The 21,465-nt window shown below is 38.8% G+C and overlaps 1 protein-coding gene across 1 annotated transcript in view; it reads left to right on the forward strand.

Moving 5' to 3' along the window:
- The window catches only part of LOC123504427, a 130,137-nt gene that overhangs the window by 82,431 nt on the left and 26,241 nt on the right, over positions 1 to 21,465 (forward strand). Inside the window, exons 20-25 of the mRNA XM_045254938.1 lie at positions 3,787 to 3,917; positions 4,242 to 4,377; positions 6,765 to 6,936; positions 7,556 to 7,697; positions 8,670 to 10,083; positions 11,810 to 12,012. Coding sequence (XP_045110873.1) covers positions 3,787 to 3,917; positions 4,242 to 4,377; positions 6,765 to 6,936; positions 7,556 to 7,697; positions 8,670 to 10,083; positions 11,810 to 12,012 — 2,198 coding nt within the window. The remainder of the gene's footprint in view (positions 1 to 3,786; positions 3,918 to 4,241; positions 4,378 to 6,764; positions 6,937 to 7,555; positions 7,698 to 8,669; positions 10,084 to 11,809; positions 12,013 to 21,465) is intronic.

A 21,465-nucleotide genomic window follows, 5' to 3' on the forward strand; every position in this document is an offset into this window, starting at 1 on the left:
ATCCCAACGTGAATCGTTTACATAAATCTGAAACAAAAATGGGCGCTAACACTGACCCTTGTGGCACTCCGCTAGTTACTTTACCCCAAGTTGAGTATGTACTGGTGGTCTTCGATTTATACAAATTTCTTTATACGAATTCAGAGTTATACGGTGTCCAAAAATAGGGGTTATTCATCACATTGTACGAATTCCTCAGAATTATATGGTTTCAAGAAAGTTCAAATTTGTGTGGCAATTTAGTTCAGAAATGCAGCCACAAGGTGTCACCAGCTAGCTATTTCCCGCCACCCGCATCCCTCTCACCCTGGCCACGCGCCAAGCAGCCTCATTGTTCATCTACGCATGGTTGTGGCAACATCCTCCTCTCTCATGCCGTGTTTACCATGGCTCCCAAGTGCCCTTCTGCATCTCCAGCTGGCAGTGATATGCCCAAGAGAGAAAGGAAGACATATACACTGGAGGAAAAGCTGGAAGTCTTGGACAGGGCAGAAAAAAGCCAGGAAAACAGTGTTATTCAGGCTGCATTGGGCATGAACGAAGCCATGGTAAGGTGCATAAAACGCAATGCAACGAAGATCCAAGAATCAGCTAAGGCAGGAGCTCCAGTCAAAGGTAGCCAGTCGTCCTATGCTGGTCCTGTGGAGATGCAGAGAATAGAGAAGATGCTAGCTACGTGAATTGAGCGCCAAAATAAGACCCGTGTGCCCATCAGCTTGGCGCTAATCAAAGCAAAGGCTGTGTCAATCTATGACATCATTGAACGGGAGAAGAAGCCGTTCATTGCCAGTAACGGCTGGTTCAACAACTTCCAGAAGAGGTATAGTTTCCACAACCTGAAGATGGTAGGGGAAGCATCTTCAGCAGATGCTCAAGCTGCAGCGGAGTATCCTGCTGTGCTGCAGAATATTATAGAAGACTTCAATTATTCCCCAAAGTAAGTTTTCAACATTGATGAGACTGTCCTCTACTGGAAGAAACTGCCAAACCGTACATACATCTCCAAAGAAGAAGCTTCTGCCCCAGGATTTAAAGCCTCTAAGGACCAAGTTGGATTTGAAGAATTGGAACAGGAAGACTTTGATGACTTGCTACAGTCACATACAGAAGAGCTCTCCAATGAAGATCTTTTAGACAGAAAAAGAGAGAGTGAAGATAATGGAGGAGGCAGCAGCAGCAGCAGCAGCAGCAGCAACAGACACATCGGGACAACCTCAGCGAGCTCTCACAGCAGCCAACTTGTCTGAGTGTATGGACTTGTTGGCGCAGTCAATGAAAATTCTCGAAGAAAATGACCCAAATATTGAAAGAAGCACCGCCGTCATCAGAGGGGTCATGGAAAAAATGACATGCTATGAGGTTCTTCTCAAAGAAAAACAACAAAAGGAAAAACAGCAATCGATAACAAGCTTCTTCAGACCGCACACACCAAGTCAAGTAACAGAATCAGAGACAGACGACAACAATGGTGACACATTAGAGGAGGAAGTAGCAAAATAGAGGAAGAAGGTACTAATAAAATAATTTTGTGTTTAAACGTTTCCCTTTTTCATAGTAACTTTTATGTCTTTGTAAGTTTATTAATAAAAGCATTAATAAGCATAATAGAAATGTCTTTAATGCAAAATGTATACGTACAGTGAAAGATTATTTTATTTTGAACACATCCTTTAAAGTCTAGTGGTGGTGGCGGTGGTGGTGATGGTAGTGGTGATGTTGATGATGGTGGTAGTGGTAGTGGTAGTGGTGCGAGGATGCCCCTGAGCCTCACCCTGGAGGGCAAGGCTGTTCAACCAAGGGACGAAGTGGATGTGCTGGGAGTCACGCTCATGAGGATCGCATGGCTGCTTGATGGAAAGGGGCTTTGGTCATTGCCAAAGTCCCTCTTTTGATCCCTAAAATACCATCTTTCGAGCTGAAATAAAATCTTTTGCCTGCACATATTAGAACACATGTACAAAACAAACTAATAAACAATAAATAAATCTAATGAGACATGATATAAAGACTGTAACTCCCATTGTTCCACCCGTTTCCCTCACCCACTTTCGTCATTGCCGCCACCACCATTGTCCATACCCCCACCAGTACCACCTGTTGTGCTGGTAGAGGCCATGTTGGCGGTAAATTGCCAGAATTCGTTCACACACTAGCAGAACAGAGAGTTCCACAAACAAAATGGCTGAAAGGGGCTCTCACACTGCGTTCTGATAGGTTTAGAGAGAGGTCTGATGTCACTGGGGAGCCGCGTGGTTCACAAAGTTTGTGTATGGTAGTGAAGCAACAAGTTGTGCAAAATATTTCAACTTGTATGAACACAATAGCATCAGAACAAGGTGATGAGGTCAGACCAACTTTCCACAAGCTTAGAATCTCAAAATATGGAAACACCTTAGTGACTTACGCTCGAGAATTGTTAGAGCTTTATTTATGACATTGCTACTATTACTGGTGTAAGCAAGAAATTTTGTCAGATTTAAACATGCACCATATTTCTGTTGTGTGTATAATAGCAGGAACTTTGTTTTGTAAGAGGGGCTTTGGTGAGGGGCATTAAAGTCGTCAGTCCTAAAAGAGGGCTGTCCAAAAAAATGTTGACAAAATCAGTTAGGTGCATGCTGTGTGCCAGTGCCATATATTTACGGTAGCGATTTAGAAAAATCGCCATGGCTTTCTATTCACTGGGAAACTTTTCATACTTTGTCTGGATACTTTTCATACCTTCATCCTTTCCTGTCACTAATCTTCATCCTTTACTAAGCCTCTAGGGATCCTAAGGGTACAGGTCCGTTTCCTGACCTGACCACTGTACATAGAGAATGTCTCACCATGCAAAGCATACTTTTCCAAACACCTGAGTTTGCTCATGTTCTTGATGAGCCCCATAGTGATTTCACAGATAGTAATGCAAGTGCCTTTGAGTCTGATAGTAACTTTGACAAAGATTGTATAGTAGTGACAGCACGAGTGGTAAGTAAAGTGAGATGCTAGTTTTTTAACTCTCTGCCACCTATCAGACCAAAAGGTGCCTCATATGTGCCATATCTTAACCTTCTACAGATCTCTGAAGTTTGATCAATAAGCTCCTTAGGGCAAGTAAGTTGGTTGGATATTAACACTCCAAATATTGAAAACATCTGGCACCTGAAAATCACGGAATTGAAAAGAGATGAATAATAAAATGTATTATTTGTGTTGTCTAATCATTCAGAACACCTGCAGAAAAATAGTAAATAAATAATAAAAATTATCATTCAAATATATTTGACACCATGGGAAATCTTTTGCAAAAAATGCTTGGCATCCTGAGGGTTAAGAATTAAAAGAAGTGTCTTGAAGCTTATCATATGACTGCAGAAAGGACATAACAAATGCAGAGTATTAAGTATGTTTTATTTATATGTTTGCTGTCTGATCAGTATTATATAGTTTGAATGTTTTCTATGTACATGGAGCAGAGTTGAAATGACAAAGAAGAGAAGCTGAAAATTAGATAAATTAACAAGAAATAAAAGGTAATGACAAAAAAGAAGAAACAAAAAGTAACAAAATGGACTAGTCAGAGAATAAATGGTTCTGGTTGGAAAGCTAGAAAATACTGATTATATATGTGTGTTAACAGTCCGCATGAAAAGGAATACTCTGCCTTCATCAATGAAAAGTAATGAAAGACTTCTCTATGTCTTGTAGTGTTTTAGAATACAAAAATACTGATAGATTGCTAAACTTCTGCTATCTTGGGATATAACACTGAAATTTTTTTATGATCTCTATTTTCCTTTCTAGAATTTGTTCAAACAAATGGGCACAGGGAAACCTGACAAAGGGGAGTTTGTTTGCCCAAAGTGTGGATCATTCAGAACCAGTTGTGTGTCCACCTTCCGCTCTCACCTGTGCCGGGAAGCATCCTATGACAGGTAAGTTAGAAATCTACACATTCATAGAATTTGGGGATATATGTAGTCATGTCCTTTAGTACATTGGCCATAAGACTAACCCTTTCCACCAGGGGCATATGAGGCTAAGAGTATGAATGATGTGTAGTACTTTTTTCTAACAATCCTGTGTGGGATTGCCAGCCAGGAATACACTTACGTAGGTAGATGCAGTCATGAGATCACACTGGAAGGAAATCACAGAGAAGCTCTTCCTAAGTTCCACTGCCAGTCCTCTGCAGTGGATGTGGTCTCTTGCCTGCTCCACTCAAGAATCAGTGTTACTCATAGTGACCATTTCCACAGGTATCAGTGTGTAGAGTGTGGGCTAAATAATTCCCTCTTGCCCAGTCTGCAACGCCATTACACCAAGATGCATCATGCACCATTTACCTCAGAGTGTTACCTTGAACTACCTGTTGAAGAGGAAAAGGAAGGCTGGGTAAGTAAGATTTAGGCTTATTTTTCTCTCATTTTCTTTATTACCAGGACAAATTCACCAGAGGCATTTTCAGTAGTGGCATGGGAAAGGCAAATTCTCCAGTGTCCGTACTAAAGAGCATCATCAAATCTGCCAGATGACTGTGATCTCAATCTCTGGGAGAAGTTACCATAAACATCAATCGAACAGAGTGATCACTGTAGTCAAGCTATAAAGATAGTAGCAAGTTGGAGGACTTGAAGATTTATTCCTTGATGAGGACTATTATAGGTCACTAATGCTTTGTCCTTTTGTATATGTTAAGGGCGAGCAGCCCAATATTCCTCAAAAATAGCAGGTCTTTAGTCCTTGAAAGATGTGCTGTGTTTTGAGCTGCATGGGATGGTTTTGGAGGTGTTCCATTTGAGATGTGTGGTTGCAGCTTTCTGATGCCAGTATATTTCAATTGCTGCCTTTTTTAGCAGAATTGTATTTTACCATCATTTACTATTTTATACTATAAGGATTTGCAGCAATGTTATCATTTTATTCACTTAAGGCCATGCTGTGGTTTGGATTTGGAAAATTCATTAGAAAAGTTATAGGTTTTATGACTTGAAATTTTCAGAATATTATTAGCTACTGGTTGTCTTTGATGTGTATTAATATGAATGTGATAGAGTAAAGTTTTTACATTTCATGACGTCATCAAAACAGCATGAAAAGCTGTTATTTTGCCTCAGTAAAAACTGGTCTGACAAAAAACTGGTCTGACAAAATGTTACCCCAATCCCTGTCACTAAGTACACCAAGTTTCAAAGCAGCATGTATAATGGTTGATTTTATAAAGTATTTTATATCTTGAAATATCATGTTTTGAAATATGGCTCTGTAAATTTTTAAGGGTTTAGCACCCATGCTATGTGTTTATCAAAATTAGTAGATTTATTTTATGTTGTGTGTTGATCCATAGAGAAACTGCACACAAAGACTGATCTGATTATTCCCATATTTAATACTTCATTTCGGGAGCTATTTACCTTGTGGTGACACTATCAGAATTCCTGGTTCTGGTTCTTTGTGCCTTTACCAGTATATTTAGCTCACTTGTGAGTGTCCTAAGATTGCTGTTTCATAGAATGATGGTTTATCATAACCATCAGTAGGCACCTCTCCTCTTCTCCATGGAACTATCCTCTCCATGTAGATTTCTTGGTCTTAAGATCAGCACCTCCAATTATGTACCTTTCTCTCTGTGCTTTCCTCTTCTCCTCCATCTCATGTATCTTTCTAATTCTATTTTTCTTTGTTTCATCTTTCTTAGCTTCTGATATCAAAAGTGAGATCCTCTTCCTGTCCCTTCCCTCCAAAACCTGCCTCCCTGCTGTGCCAAATGCCTCACCATCACCTGCCACTGAGCCATCTCTTCCCTCTTTTCATTCATCTTTTCTTCTCTCTTCTTTTTCTTCATTCCTCACATCCTCAGCTGCTGTAGCCTGTTTTGTTTATTCCTCATGTTGCAGTAGGAAGGAAGATCAGCAAAGAAAAAAGACATAAGAGAGCCTGCAAACAAGAGTATGACATTACCTCTACCTTTGCCTTTCTCTGTCACACTGGGATGCTTTATGACAAGGCGGGAAGGAGGCAAGCGATTTGAAGGGTGGTGAAATGCCAAGGAAAAAAAAAGCAGTATACCACAATGCTTAGAGAGTGTTTATTGTGCCAAGCCCATTTTGTGGTGTACGCCACTCATGTCCCTTTAAACGCGTCAGAATGAGTGTTGCTATACGCATAGGCCCTTGATTCTGAATATTTTTCTTACAATAATCTGCAGGAATTGAAAAAAAAAAAATTTCATCATAATTTACTAAATCTCGACCACAGCATACCCTTAATAATAGAAAAATAACTCCACTATTGTATCAAAGTCACGATTAGAAGCATGGAATCAGACAAAACACACAGCAAGGACAGATAGATGTCACATGTCACTATCTACCACCACTTCATTAATTTATTTCACATCATTTGATTCTGGTTCTCTTTAATATGCCACACAATATGTAGACCTATGTCTTTATTTATAGTACCCATTTCCATGTTCTAAAACATCTCTTATTATTCAGTCTTATTCAAAATATAACTTTTGTGATCTTATTTGCTGGGGTTGAAGGGGTTGCTGCACAGTGATTGGCTGAAAAGCATTTGGGAAATGGAAGGAAATTAAAATAAACACCTGAGAGAGGTGTTTGAATGCACTTATTATTTGCCTTTGTTTGCATCCATTTGTCTCTAGCCACACTGCTACTGAAAACGCCTCAGGTTTTATATGCTCTTTGTCTAGCCAGTTTGTAGTTAAACACACTGATTGAAAAGATATTCTGATTTTTCCCAATATTACATTTCAGGTCGAACAGGTCATTAACCATCAGAAGAACCTTATAAAGAAATGGCAAGAGAAAGGTGATACTGATCCGTCATTTGAATCTCCATCCCAAACTGGACAATATCAGATGCCCCAGGGAAAATCAGCCGTTTCGTCGCGGCGGTCTTCAAATGCCAGCTCCCATTCCTTGTCGAGTTCGTGGTTTTCTTTGTATTTATTTGTGTTTTTAAGGGCTATTAAGATGAGTATTGTGTTTTAAAGAAATCAACCTTTTTATTCCATTCATTGTCTTGTGAATGGTTTTCTTTTGAGGTACTGTTGTTAGATTGGGGGATTAAGAAGATTTTATATGGATGTGTTCCTTGATTTTACTGTTTTTGATGACTTTCTTTATGTAGAAGTATATTTAGATCATGAGCTTTGTTTTTGATATTGCAAGAATATCCTTATCAGGTCATACTGAATAGTTTACTGTATTTGATAAAGTACAGTACTATAATCTTATCTATCTGCCTCTAGCTAAAGAATCTGCTGTGGTTTTAGAAATGTAGTAAGTGTGAAGTTAGAAAATCTCATTATGAAGGAAGAGGGGTCTGTACAATGCCTAACTTCCATGGATATTATAGGGTAATCCATGAGATTATCACTTTCCACATGGGGCCAACAGAGCCAAGAGTGTGAATAATGTGCCTATGAGTGTGCAGTGTTTCATCTGGGATTGCCAGCCTAATATAGAGATAAATATATAAACATTTTCCAGATATGAAACAAATTTAATCTTTTTTTCCCTTTTTGTGTGTTCTAATCCTTTAGGTGAAACAACCCAGGAGCAAGGTGGAATTGTTCTACATGACTCTGGCAGTGAGCGTGGTCGTTTCATCTGTGATACATGTGGGTCCGAGTGTCGCTCAGCTGCTGGACTCAAAAGCCATACAACAGCCATGCATCAAGCCAGGTCAGCTCATTCTCTTTATTACTATTTAAGATTCTTAGGAAATGTTTTTTTCTACAAACTGTGATTCCTTAGAAATCCAAATTAAAGGAAATAAAAAAAATTTTCTTTTGCTTTACACTATATTTCTTGTTTTATTCTCATTATGTAATGTACAGTATATGCCGGATTATAAGATGACTCTGTATGTAAGACAACTCCCAATTTTTTAAGAAAAATTTTAAGTTTCGAGCTATTACCTCTGTATAAGATGATCCCCTTAATGGTGGAGGGTGCATCAATGATGAGCCACAACATGAAGAGATTGTGTGGCAGTCAGTTCCCTCACTTAAGTACATTAGTATCATGGCAAAATTTACTATCCCTGTTCTGCACAATTCCATGTGTTTCTGAGCTCTGAAATGGCAGGGTTTCAATGCTTTCTTTTCTTGATGACTACAGTACTAATTGCAAGTATTTATTGAAGTCAGTTTTTGTCAGCCTAATAGGCAACTGATTTTTTTTATGGCATGGCTGGCTGCTCCAACACGTGATGCCGTCAGTAAGCATTCAACATCCATAGAGAGAGAGAGTAGCTCACCCTGTCATGGAGCCAATAAATTGTGCACATGCATATATATATATATATATATATATATATATATATATATATATATATATATATATATATATATATATATATATATGTAATGTACATGTGTGTGTGTGTGTGTGGCCGGAGAATTAATTCAAGATATTGTGGCAATGTTCACCATGGAGTTAAAGGATTGTGTTTTATTCTTGGTATATAAGTTTGTCTGTGGTTTTAGGAACCTCAGAATTGACTTAAAAAAAAAAAAAAAAATTTTATGTTCCAGCATATGCCTTAATGGTACAATACAAAATTTATCTTCACTAATTCAATTAATATAATGTCCAGGAAGAAAGGCTGGTATCTGCATTCTAACCTTTTTTATCTTATTTTCCTTCTTTTAGATTCAAATGCCATTACTGTCCATTTGCAAGCAACAGTGAAGATGCAGTGAAGCAACACAGTATTGCCAAACATCCTAAGTTACAGAGTGAAGTGTTGGATGTATCGCAACGAATCAAAGTTCAGAGAGGAGATAGTGTCTCTGACGAAAACAAAACACAAGAAAAAAGTAGAGAGAATCAAAAGCAGGAAAGCATTGCTTCACCAGCTGTGGAAAGTTCTCTCACTACAACTTTAGAATCAAGTGCTTTGAATCTCCAGTGCTTTGAAGATGTAAATGAAGAAACATGTGAAGGAGAGGTTGCTTTAGAAATAGATCCTTTAGAAGACTCACAATCTTCAGTGGTAAAGACTTATAGTTGTAAGTTTTGTCCATTTACTACAACTACTCCTTCAGGTTTGAATCATCACAAGCGCACAAAGCACAAAGAGACACGTTTGTTCATGTGTATGTACTGCAAAGGACGATTTAACAGCCATGTAGATGCCTTACGTCATCATAAGTGGAAACATTTATTACAAAAACCAAACATTGTTCACACATTGTATAGCAAAGCAGAAGAAGGTCATATGAAAGAACAAACTGATTTCAGTTACTCTGAAGGCAGTGAAGTAATATTACCCTCAAAGGGTAAATCAGGAGCAAAGTTAGCATTAGACACTAAACCTGGTAAATCGAAAGCCAAGAAATCTTTTACAAAGTCATCATTCATCCCTAGTGAATTATCAAAGAATGTGCAAATGTCCACACCTGGTAATGCAGGCTCTGAGACCACTTACACTTGTTGTCATTGTAATCAACAGTCAACCAAATTTGGTATGGAGGAACATATGAAGAAACAACATAGGGATCTTCCTTACCAAGTGAGAAGAGAAGAAAAAGACAGAGTTTTCACAGAAGTTCACATATACAAATGCATACATTGTGTTATTGAAAGTATATCACTTGCACAGGCTATGGATCACTGGATTCAAAACCATCCCCTGTTAGATTTTAAATTTGATTTGGTATTAAGACACTCTGGAGAAGTCTCTAACCAAGTTGTCACCAGCACGACTCTAGACAAAGATTTATCTCAAGAAGCAACAGACAGTGAGAAGAATGTTTGTACAAGTGACATTGATGCTGAGGAAGATGCCGGTGTTACATCATCTATCGCCTCATGCTCTGACATCACAAGTAGCTCAGAAAGCTCGAAAGTAGTACCATCAAGACAAAGAGAAGGCCTAAAGGATACATCAACAAGGAGAAGTTTAGATACCGAAGAAGAGGAGATAATGGAGGTCTCTGAATTAATTGCAAAGGAATCTGAAGGGCAGCCAGATGCAGGTGAAACTGAAGACATGATCTACAAATGTGGATTATGTAAAAAGAGTAGTGACAAACTTCAAGAACTGAAGGCCCATGTGAACAAGGTAAGTTATGTATCAAATTAGTATCGAAGAGTGTGTGTAATCTCTTATTTATTTATTTTCTAGTGTTCTTTAGAGATATTCTTTGTACTTGTACGGTATCTTTTTTTCAAATTTATTCTTGTTAGAGGACCATATTCTGATTCAGTTCTAATCTCTGTGGCAGTTACTATATTGCCTTCATGTATTTATGCAGAAATTTAAAAGTCAATCTTTTGTATTCAGAAAATGCTTAGGTCCAGGAGTGGGTCAGTTTTCAGTATTTTCCAAATATCTGAATAATTTATTGGGACAGCTTAGGTGAACCCAAGAAAAAATTTGCACAGTACTTACTATGTACACCTCTACCATAAAAAAAAATATATATATATGATCACTGGTTACAAAACTAAGATTAACGAATCACAAAGCACTAGTTACATCAAGTGCAGAAACCTTGAATCATTGATTACAACACTGATGACATCACTGCTAAAAGAGGTAATGTTTTGTATGCTTACCAAGGATGAGTGTCAAATGCAGTTTAAGATTCTGACAGTGAATGCTCTAGGGTGAGGCAGCACATATTTATTTTTTTATTGTTGTTACTTTTATTATTTTTGTTATTATCATCATCATCATCATCATCCAAGTGATATCTGCCTCTTTAGCAAGGGTTTTTGCTACTACATCATTCTCTGCTTTGGTATGGTACCATGATTTCCTGTTCTGAGAAAAACACACACTGTCATAATTCTTCAATAAATTCATCACACTTTTCACCTTGACATCTATAGACATCTTTTCCATTGTATTAACCACATCATCATCTTTATTGTGATTGTCATCACTTGGATCATCTTGATGGAGAATCGTTTCAGCTGTTCCATCATCAGTCATGACATGAATAACTGGAGCATCATTATCAGTGTCAAGAACCATATTAATATCTTTGTCTCCCAGCTTGCTGGGAAATTTTGACTGTATACTCTTGTATATTCAAGGAAAGCTGACATCATCTTTTCTCATTTGACACTCAGAATCCATTTGAGATCATATATATATATATATATATATATATATATATATATATATATATATATATATATATATATATATATATATATATATATATATATATATATATCTCATTGAACATAGTCACAGGAAGGTTGTACCAGGGATTCACAAGCATGTCTTCAGTGAAGCATTCTCATGCAATGGCAGTTGTATACACTGCATCCTTCATGATAAATTCCTTATGGAACTGTGCCATACCCACAGCTCTGTTCACTGCTGCCAGTATAAGATTTTTCTTAAGTAATAAACATAAGAACAATGCTGTTTTATCAGCATTGTAGTTGATAGTCTGACATGTCTCAGAACAGTTGTACATCACTCAGAAACAATTAAATGCTCTCTGGAATTTTTTATTTGTGGCGATGTCTATCTCACTTTGAAAATGTTTGAAATTTAGAGGTGCTCAGAATTCTGAAGTTTCGATAAATGGTATACACCATGATCTTGTATGCCTGTCTTTGAGCTCTAGTTTCCAGTGTTCTTTGTCAATGGTTCAGCTTCAAATTGCAGCACTAATGTTTTCTATACAAATTCATTTAGTGAATATTTACCTTTTCTTTATATTCTTAAGTTAATGTCTAAGCCATTTCATTGGAAATTCATTGTAAAAGTCACATAGATTACATAGCTGTAAATGGACATGTTTTGGAATCATTTGACTCTCCCATAGATACATCCAGAGAGGGATGTAAAGATCAAGAAACTACCTCGTGGGGTGTTTGAGCAGCTGTATCGTGCTGAGTACAAGTGTGGTTACTGCAATGAAAAAGGGCGTCATAAACCCATAACAAGGCATCACAAGACAGCTCATCCTGGTCTTCCCATGAAGGTTTCACGCCTACCTCAGCCTCCACGGGAGAATGTCTATTTCCGGTAAGCTAATATACTTATGTTCTCTCCCCACCCCTGCTCTCTCTCTCTCTCTCTCTCTCTCTCTCTCTCTCTCTCTCTCTCTCTCTCTCTCTCTCTCTCTCTCTCTCTCTCTCTCTCTCTCTCTCTCTCTCTCTCTCTCTCTCTCTCTCTCTCTCTCTCTATATATATATATATATATATATATATATATATATACATTGTATGTATGTGTGTGTGTGTGTGTAATTCACTGTTTGATCTGCTGCAGTCTCTGACGAGACAGCCAGACGTTACCCTACGGAACGAGCTCAGAGCTCATTCTTTCCAATCTTGGGATAGGTCTGAACCAGGCACACACCACACACACTCAATTTTACATCCCGTACCTACTCACTGCTAGGTGAACAGGGGCTACACGTGAAAGGAGACACACCCAAATATCTCCACCCGGCCGGGGAATCGAACCCCGGTCATCTGGCTTGTGAAGCCAGCTCTCTAACCACTGAGCTACCGGGCCGTACATCAGTGTGTGTGTGTGTGTGTGTGTGAAATTAAGGAAGTGTGATCCTTATTGTAATTTCTTTTCATTCTGTCAGGGATCTTAGCATATGATTTTATGGTGTTAAGCTATAATTAGATAAATACTGATGTAAAATATCAAATCTAACATCAAATCAGTCCTGGTCTAATAGTATTGGTTGTATTTGTCAGTATTAAGGGTCAGTCTTCAATAGATGCTACAAATGATGAGGTAAATGTTGCCTGATATGTCTGAAAGCATTTATTTTTTGATAGAGAAGAGAGGTGCCCCGTGCAGAGAAAATATATCATAACTATAATAAACAAGGACAATATTGTGTATCTTTTGCAGGAATATATTCCCCTCTCATCTTTAGCCCAGATGAGAGGGTTTTATTTTATTAGACAGGGTATCCCCAGTTTGATGAAGGTACTATGACAGATGCCTTGCAATATGTAAGGTTCCTTTCTACATTTTGGTTCCCCTTTACAAAAAAAATATATAAATAATTGCAATATTTCCTCTCTTCCCTCTTTTATATATATATATATATATATATATATATATATATATATATATATATATATATATATATATATATATATATATATTTAGTAGGCATACAAGGATGATAGCACTTTCTCCTTCATTGATTTTCTTATGTACGGTTTCTATTTGCCGTACTGTTGCCGTACTGAAAAACAGTATGGCAAATAGAAACCGTACATAAGAAAATCAATAAAGGAGAAAGTGCTATAGCCTTCAACCTCGTATGCCTACAAGAGAATATCTTGCCTGGCTATGCAAATATATATATATATATATATATATATATATATATATATATATATATATATATATATATATATATATATATATATATATTTACCTAGTTGTAGTGTGTGTGTGTGTGTGTGTGTGTGTGTGTGTGTGTGTGTGGGGTGGGTGGGTGGACTAATGTCATCAGGATTTGTGCCCAAACATCAGTTCATGGAGGGGTCCATTTAAACTGATGTAAATGAAACTTACTTAATAGAACATTGCATTTTTTACTGCAATTTCTTATAGAATATTTTTTAATAAAGATGTAAAAACAGTACAATAAGCCCTCTCACTTGGCGAATTAATTAGTTTGGCGAAACTGCTGCCAAATGCGAATTTCACCAAGCACGAGTTCTTTGTACCATATAAATTACCTAAAAAATGCCTCAATCAGTCTTAGGTCAGTGTCAAAGTCCCTCTTGACCCCTAAAATACCATCTTTCAAGCTGAAATAAAATCTTTTACCTGCACATATTAGAACATGTACAAAACAGACCAATAAACAATAAATAAAGCTAATAAGACATGATATAAAGACTGTAACTCCCATTGTTCCACCCATTTCCCTCACCCACTTTCGTCCTTGCCACCACCAGTACCACCTGTTGTGCTGGTAGAGGCCATGTTGGCGGTAAATCGCCAGAATTCATTCCAACGCTAGCAGAACAGAGGGTAGCACAAGCAAATTGGCTGAAGGGGACTCTCACACTGCGTTCTGATAGGTTTAGAGAGAGGTCTGACGTCACCGGGAGCCGCGTGGTTCACTGTGCGGCCACCAGGGGACTGCCAAGTTTGGATTCAAATCGCTAAGTGTGCACTCGGTTGTCCGTGGCCACCCTACCGCCAAAAGTTAATTTCGCCAAGCTGAGATTCACCAAGTGCAGGGGCTTACTGTATTTGGAGATTTTTAGAGTTCTTTCTAAGAGCTAACAATAGTTACAAGCTGTGTTATGATCTTTAATTGCATAACACTTGTGCTTATTAAAGTAAAGTTTGATTGACTAAATCATTAATATATGATTGATAATGAATAGCTCATTATAAGTTTTCCCAGAGAGGTCATTTATTTATGAAAATAATTATTTCCAAATATAATAAACTAAGATTTAGTTGTTGTTTTTTCTTCATAAGTTTATGAATTATTGTTTTTACTTTCATACAAATATTTCAGAGAAATCATTACATTGCAATGATCTTACTCTTAAATGAAAAATATTTATCGAGCAATTATTATATAATAATTGTTTACATATTTTATATATGACAGGTACAAAACCGTTTATCCAGACTGCTTAGGACTTTGAGTAAGTCAGTTTTCAATCATTTCCAAATTTCTGAATATTTTATTGGAACAATGTAGGTGGACCCAAGGAAAGATTTTTACGGTACTTGCTATGTATATGTATACATCTACCACAGAAAAATTGTGATCACTGATTGCAAAACAAAGATAAATGTAGCACAAAACACTAGTTAGATCAAGTATAGAACCATGAATCACTAGTTACACCATAGATAACACCACTTAAAAAAAAAGAGAGTATTGTAGTATATGCTTACCAAGAATAAGTGTCAATTGCAGTTGAAGATATTGGCAGTGAATGCTCTAGGGATGAGGCAGCACTGTGTGCAACGGCTTTATTTTTTTCATTTTTTTTCAAATGACATCTGCCTCATTAAAAAGTGGTTTAAGCCATACTGCCATGATTTCTTGTTTCGGAACAAATGCACTCTCCTAGTCCTTCAACAAGTTCATCATACTTTTCACTGACATCTATTGGCATTTTTTCCATGTGTTAATCACATCATCTTCATCTTTATTGTGATTGTCATCACTAGGATCACACTGATGGAGAATCATTTTTACTTTCACCATCGGTTGAGTCCCGGTAAGCGGCGAGGCAAATGGGCAAGCCTCTTAATGTGTGTGGCCCCTGTTCACCTAGCAGTAAATAGGTATGGGATGTAACTCGAGGGGTTGTGGCGTCTCTTTCCCAGTGTGTGTTGTGTGTTGATGTGGTCTCAGTCCTACCCGAAGATCGGTCTATGAGCTCTAAGCTCACTCCGTAATGGGGAAGACTGGCTGGGTGACCAGTAGGCAACCGAGGTGAATTACACACACACACACACACACACACACACACACACACACACACACACACACATACAACAAATTAATATCAAATAGCCAATTTGGTTTTAGAAAAAGACAGTAGTGTGTAACTAATTTATTAAGTTTCTATTGTAGAATAGTTGATAGAGTACAAGAGAGAGAGGGATGGGTTGACTGTATTTATTTGGATTTAAAAAAGGCGTTTGACAAATTGCCTTATGCAAGAATACTATGGAAGTTAGAGAAGGGTCTTGGCTTAAAAGGAAGCACATTGAGATGGATAGAAAATTATTTGAGGGGAGAGAGAAATAAGGACGGTAGTTAAAGATATGAAGTCCAAGTGGAGAGCAGTAGAAAGCGGAGTGCCACAGGGGTCAGTATTGGCACCAATACTTTTCCTCATTTATATTAACGACATGCCAGAAGGAGTGAACAACTATATAAATCTGTTTGCAAATTATACAAAACTGTTCAGAGTTATAAAGCAAAAAGAGGATTGTGAAATACTGCAAGAAGACCTAAATAAGATCTGGGAATGGAGTAAAGAGTGGGAAATGGAATTAAATGTGGACAAAAACCATGTCATGGAAATGGGAAAGAGTGAAAGATGACCCGTGGGAATCTACAAGATGGGAGATGGAGTAGAACTAGAGAAAGTAAAAAAGGAAAAGGACTTAGACTTAGGAGTAATGATGGAAGAAAACAATCAACCAGTAAGCCATATTGATAGAATTTTTAGAGAAACATATAATTTGCTAAGGAATATTGGAGTAGCATTTCACTACATGGACAAAGAAATGATGAAGAAATTGATAAATACTATAATAAGACCCAGATTGGAATATGCAAGAGTAGTGTGGACCCCTCCTAAAAAACACATAAGGAAGTTGGAGAGACTACAAAAAATGGCTACCAGGAGAGGTACTTACGGGGATGTAGGCAGTGCTGCAGATTGAGTGATTCCCCGTGTCCTCTCTTCCCGGTTCCCTTTGTGGTCTCATTTATACAATTGAGCAGCTGCAGCCTGCCCTCTAAAGACAACTTCTACTACTTCCTACACTACACTACAACACCTTACACTTTTACACTCTCTTCAAATCAAAATTTAATAATGGCTTCACCACGCCCTGCCTCGGAGTCCCCCTCTGGGGAGGGGACCATAAATGTCCCCAGGTCGGACTGCCCTCTGCTGTCGACCTTGGGTGTCTTGACACTTCATCTAATACTTTCACTATCAATTTCTGCAACATTCGTGGCCTTCGTTCTAATTTTCAATCTGTGGAACACCACCTCTCCTCTACTAAACCTCATCTTCTCTTCCTAACCGAAACACAGTTGTCTGTGACTACTGACAGCAGCCCCTTTTCTGTTCCCTCCTACTTGCTCTATCCTCATTTTCAATCCAAAGCTGGATGTTGCGCATACGTGCGTAACGACACCACTTGCTCTCGTGCCCACAATCTTGAATCTTCAGAATTTTCTACCATCTGGCTAAGACTTCAATGTCACTCTAACTAAATTCATCTGTGCTGTATACCTCTCACCTAATTCCTCTGACTATGTAAAATTCTTTGACTATTTGACTTCCAAGGTGGAGCACATCTTATCTCACTTTCCTTTTGCTGAGATCTCCATTTTAGGGATTTCAATGTTCACCACCAGCTTTGGCTTTCATCTTCTTTCACTGACCAACCTGGTGAACAAACCTTCAACTTTGCTATCCTTCATGACCTAGAGCAGCTAGTGAAGTTCCCTACCCGTATTCCTGACCGCCTTGGAGACACGCCCAACATTCTTGATCTTTTCCTAACCTCCAACCCTTCTGCTTACTCTGTTAAACTTTCCTCTCCGTTGGGCTCCTCCGACCACAATCTAATTTCCGTTACCAGTTCTATCACTCCAGTGCAGCCTCAGGACCCGCCTAAGCGGAGGTGCTTCTGGCATTTTAACTCTGCTAAGTGGGAGGAACTAAGGCAGTACTATTCTGATTTCCTTGGGATGATTATTGTTTTCATGTCAGAGATCCTTCTCTTTGTGCCGAGCGCATAACAGAGGTGATTATCTCTGGCATGGAGCTATACATTCCTCATACTTTCTCTAACCCTAAAGCTAAAAAGCCTTGGTTTAACTCTGCTTGTTCTCGTGCTGTCAATGATAGAGAGGCGGCTCACAAACGGTTCCGTAGCCATCCAACTGCTGAAACTCATGCCCTATATATTTCTGCCCGTAATCATGCCAAATCTATTCTCCAACTTACTAAAACTCTTTCATCAATAGAAAATGTCAAAGTCTTTCCAATTCTAACTCCTCTCGAGATTTCTGGCATCTAGCCAATAATATCTCTAACAACTTTACTTCTTCGTCTTTCCCTCCTTTACTTCATCCAGATGGCTCTACAGCTGTCTCTTCTTTTCTAAAGCTGAACTCTTCGCTCAAACCTTTGCTACCAACTCAACTTTGGATGATTCTGGGCATATTCCTCCTACTCCTCCACCCTCTGACTACTTCATCCCTAAAATTAAAATTCTTTATAAAGACGTTTTCCTGGCCCTCTCTGGCCTTGATTCTCGGAAGGCTTACGGTCCGGATGGAGTCCCTCCTGTTGTTCTCAAAACTGTGCTTCCGAACTCGCTCACTGCCTGGTCAAACTCTTTCATCTGTGTCTCTACTTCTATTTATCCTTCTTGCTGGAAGTTTGCTCACATTCAACCTGTCCCTAAAAAGGTGACCACTCCAATCCTTCTAACTACCGCCCTATAGCTTTGATTTCCTGCCTTTCTAAAGCCTTTGAGTCTATCCTTAATAGGAAGATAATGAGGCATCTATCAGCTCACAACCTTCTCTCTGATTGCCAGTATGGTTTCCGTAAAGGCAGATCTACTGGTGATCTTCTTACTTTCCTAACTGAATCTTGGTCATCCTCTTTAGGGACTTCGGTGAAACCTTTGCTGTCGGCCTTGACATATCGAAAGCCTTCGATAGAGTCTGGCACAAATCTTTAATTTCTAAACTACCCTCCTACGGATTCTATCCTTCTCTCTGTACCTTCATCTCCAGTTTCCTTTCCGATCGTTCTATTGCTGCTGTAGTAGACGGTCACTGTTCTTCCCTAAAACTATCAACAGTGGTGTTCCACAGGGTTCTGTCCTATCACCCACTCTCTTTCTATTATTCATCAATGATCTCCTAAATCTGACTCAATGCCCTATCCACTCCTATGCTGATGATACCACCTGCATTATTCAACAGCGTTCAACAGACGCCCAACCCAACAACAATTAAATGACTCAAGGCGAGATGCTATAGGACGCCTAACTTCTGATCTTTCACTTGTTTCTGATTGGGGCAGAGAAACCTGGTTTTGTTCAATGCCTCAAAACTCAATTTCTACAACTATCTACTCGACATAACCTTCCAGACAACTATCCTCTCTTCTTCAATAACACTCAACTTCCCTCTCCTCTACATTAAACACACTCGGTCTATCCTTCACTAAAAATCTAAACTGGAAATTTCACATCTCTACTCTTGCTAAATCAGCTTCCAAGAAGTTAGGTGTCCTATGGCGTCTTCGTCCATTTTTCTCTCCTCCCAGCTGCTTGCTCTGTACAAGGGCCTTATCCGCCCGTGTATGGAGTATGGCTCTCATGTCTGGGGATCCACACACAGCTTTACTAAACAAGGTGGAATCTAAAGCTTTTCGTCTTATCAACTCTTCTCCTCTAACTGACTGTCTTGATTCTTTAAGTCACCGCCGCAATGTTGCATCTTTATCTGTCTTCTACCGCTGTTTTCATGCTGTCTGCTCTTCTGAACTTGCTAACTGCATGCCTTCCCCTCCTGCGGCCTCGCTGCACAAGACTCTCTACTTCTTCTCATCCCTATTCTGTCCATCTTCCTAATGCAAGAGTTAACCAGTATCTTCACTCCTTCATTCCCTACACTGGTAAACTCTGGAACTCTCTACCTGTGTCTGTATTTCCACCTGCCTATGACTTAAACTCTTTCAAAAGAGGAGTGTCAAGACACCTCTTACGTTAACTGGACCCTCCTTTTAGATTTTTTGTTTTTCTCTTTCTACTTTCCTCTTAACAGGGCCTGGCAACCAGCGGATTTTTTTTTCCAACACTTTGTTTTCCCTTGGCCAGTGCCCTTGTAATGTAAAAAAAAAAAAAAAAAAAAATGGATCTACCAACCCTGGAACAAAGAAGGGAGAGAGGAGATCTGATACAAGTTTATAAATTGATCAACGGAATGGACCAAGTGGATAATGAGAAACTGATCCTGAGAGAAGAATATGACATTCGAAGCACAAGATCGCATAGTAAAAAGCTGAGAAAGGAAAGATGTCTGAGAGATGTTAAAAAATATAGTTTCCCGCAAAGATGTATTGAGACGTGAAACAGTTTAAATGAAGAAGTAGTGTCTGCAACAAGTGTGCATACTTTTAAAGAAAGATTGGATAAGTGTAGATATGGAGACGGGGCTACACAAGCATAAAGCCCAGGCCCTGTAAAACTACACCTAGGCAAATACACACACACACACATAGTGTAGTGGTTAGTACGCTCGACTCACAGTCGAGAGGGCCGGGTAAGAGTCACGGTAAGCGGCGAGGCAAATGGGCAAGCCTCTTAATGTGTGGTCCCTGTTCACCTACCAGTAAATAGGTACAGGATGTAACTCGAGGGGTCGTGGCCTCGCTTTCCCGGTGTGTTGTGTGTTGATGTGGTCTCAGTCCTACCTGAAGATTGGTCTATGAGCTCTGAGCTCGCTCCGTAATGGGGAAGACTGGCTGGGTGACCAGCAGGCCACACACACACACACACACACACACACACACACACACACACACACACAGTGTGCCAGTGGAGTGGATAAGAGCTGAGGTGGTTCCCATACATAAGAGCGGAAGGAAGGAAGAACCTTTAAATTACAGACCAGTATCACTAACTAGTGTAATATGCAAGATGTGTGAAAAAGTAATAAAGAAGCAATGGATTGAGTTTCTTGAAGACAACAAATTATTATCAAATAGCCAATTTGGTTTTAGAAAAGGTCGGTCATGCGTGACAAATTTATTGAGTTTCTACTCTAGAATAGTTGATAAAGTACAAGCGAGAGAGGGATGGGTTGACTGTATTTATTTAGATCTAAAAAGGCTTTGATAAAGTGCCACATGAAAGATTACTATGGAAGTTAGAGGAGAAGGGTGGCTTAAAAGGAAGCACATTGAGATGGATGAAGAATTACTTAAGGGGGAGAGAAATAAGGACGATAGTTAAAGATATGAAGTCCAAGTGGAGAATAGTAGACAGCGGAGTGCCACAGGGCTCAGTATTGGCGCCAATACTTTTTCTCGTATATATAAATGACATGCCAGAGGGAGTGAACAGCTACATAAATCTGTTTGCGGACGATGCGAAACTGTGCAGAGTCATTAAACAAAAAAAGGATTGTGAAATACTACAGGAAGACTTAAACAAGATCTGGAAATGGAGCAAAAAAATGGGAGATGGAATTCAATGTGGACAAAAGCCATGTCATGGAAATGGGAAAAGTGAAAGACGACCAGTGGGAATCTATAAGATGGGAGATGGAGTAGAACTAAAAAAGGAAAAAGGAAAAGGACTTGGGAGTGACAATGGAAGAAAATAATCAACCGGTAAGCCATATTGATAGAATTTTCAGAGAGACGATAATTTACTAAGGAATATTGGAGTAGCATTTCACTATATGGACAAGGAAATGATGAAGAAATTGATAAGTACTAAAAATAAGACCTAGATTGGAATATGCAGGAGTTGTGTGGACTCCCCAAAAAGAAACACATAAGAAAATTAGAGAGACTACAAAAATGGCTACAAGAATGGTTCCAGAATTTAAAGGGATGACATATGAGGAGAGACTAAAGGCTATGGATCTACCAACCTTGGAGCAGAGAAGAGAAAGAGAGGATCTGATACAAGTTTACAAATTGATTAACGGAATGGATGAAGTGGATAATGAGAAACTGATC

This window comes from Portunus trituberculatus, chromosome 16 (genome assembly GCF_017591435.1).
Source record: "Portunus trituberculatus isolate SZX2019 chromosome 16, ASM1759143v1, whole genome shotgun sequence".
NCBI lineage: Eukaryota > Metazoa > Arthropoda > Malacostraca > Decapoda > Portunidae > Portunus > Portunus trituberculatus.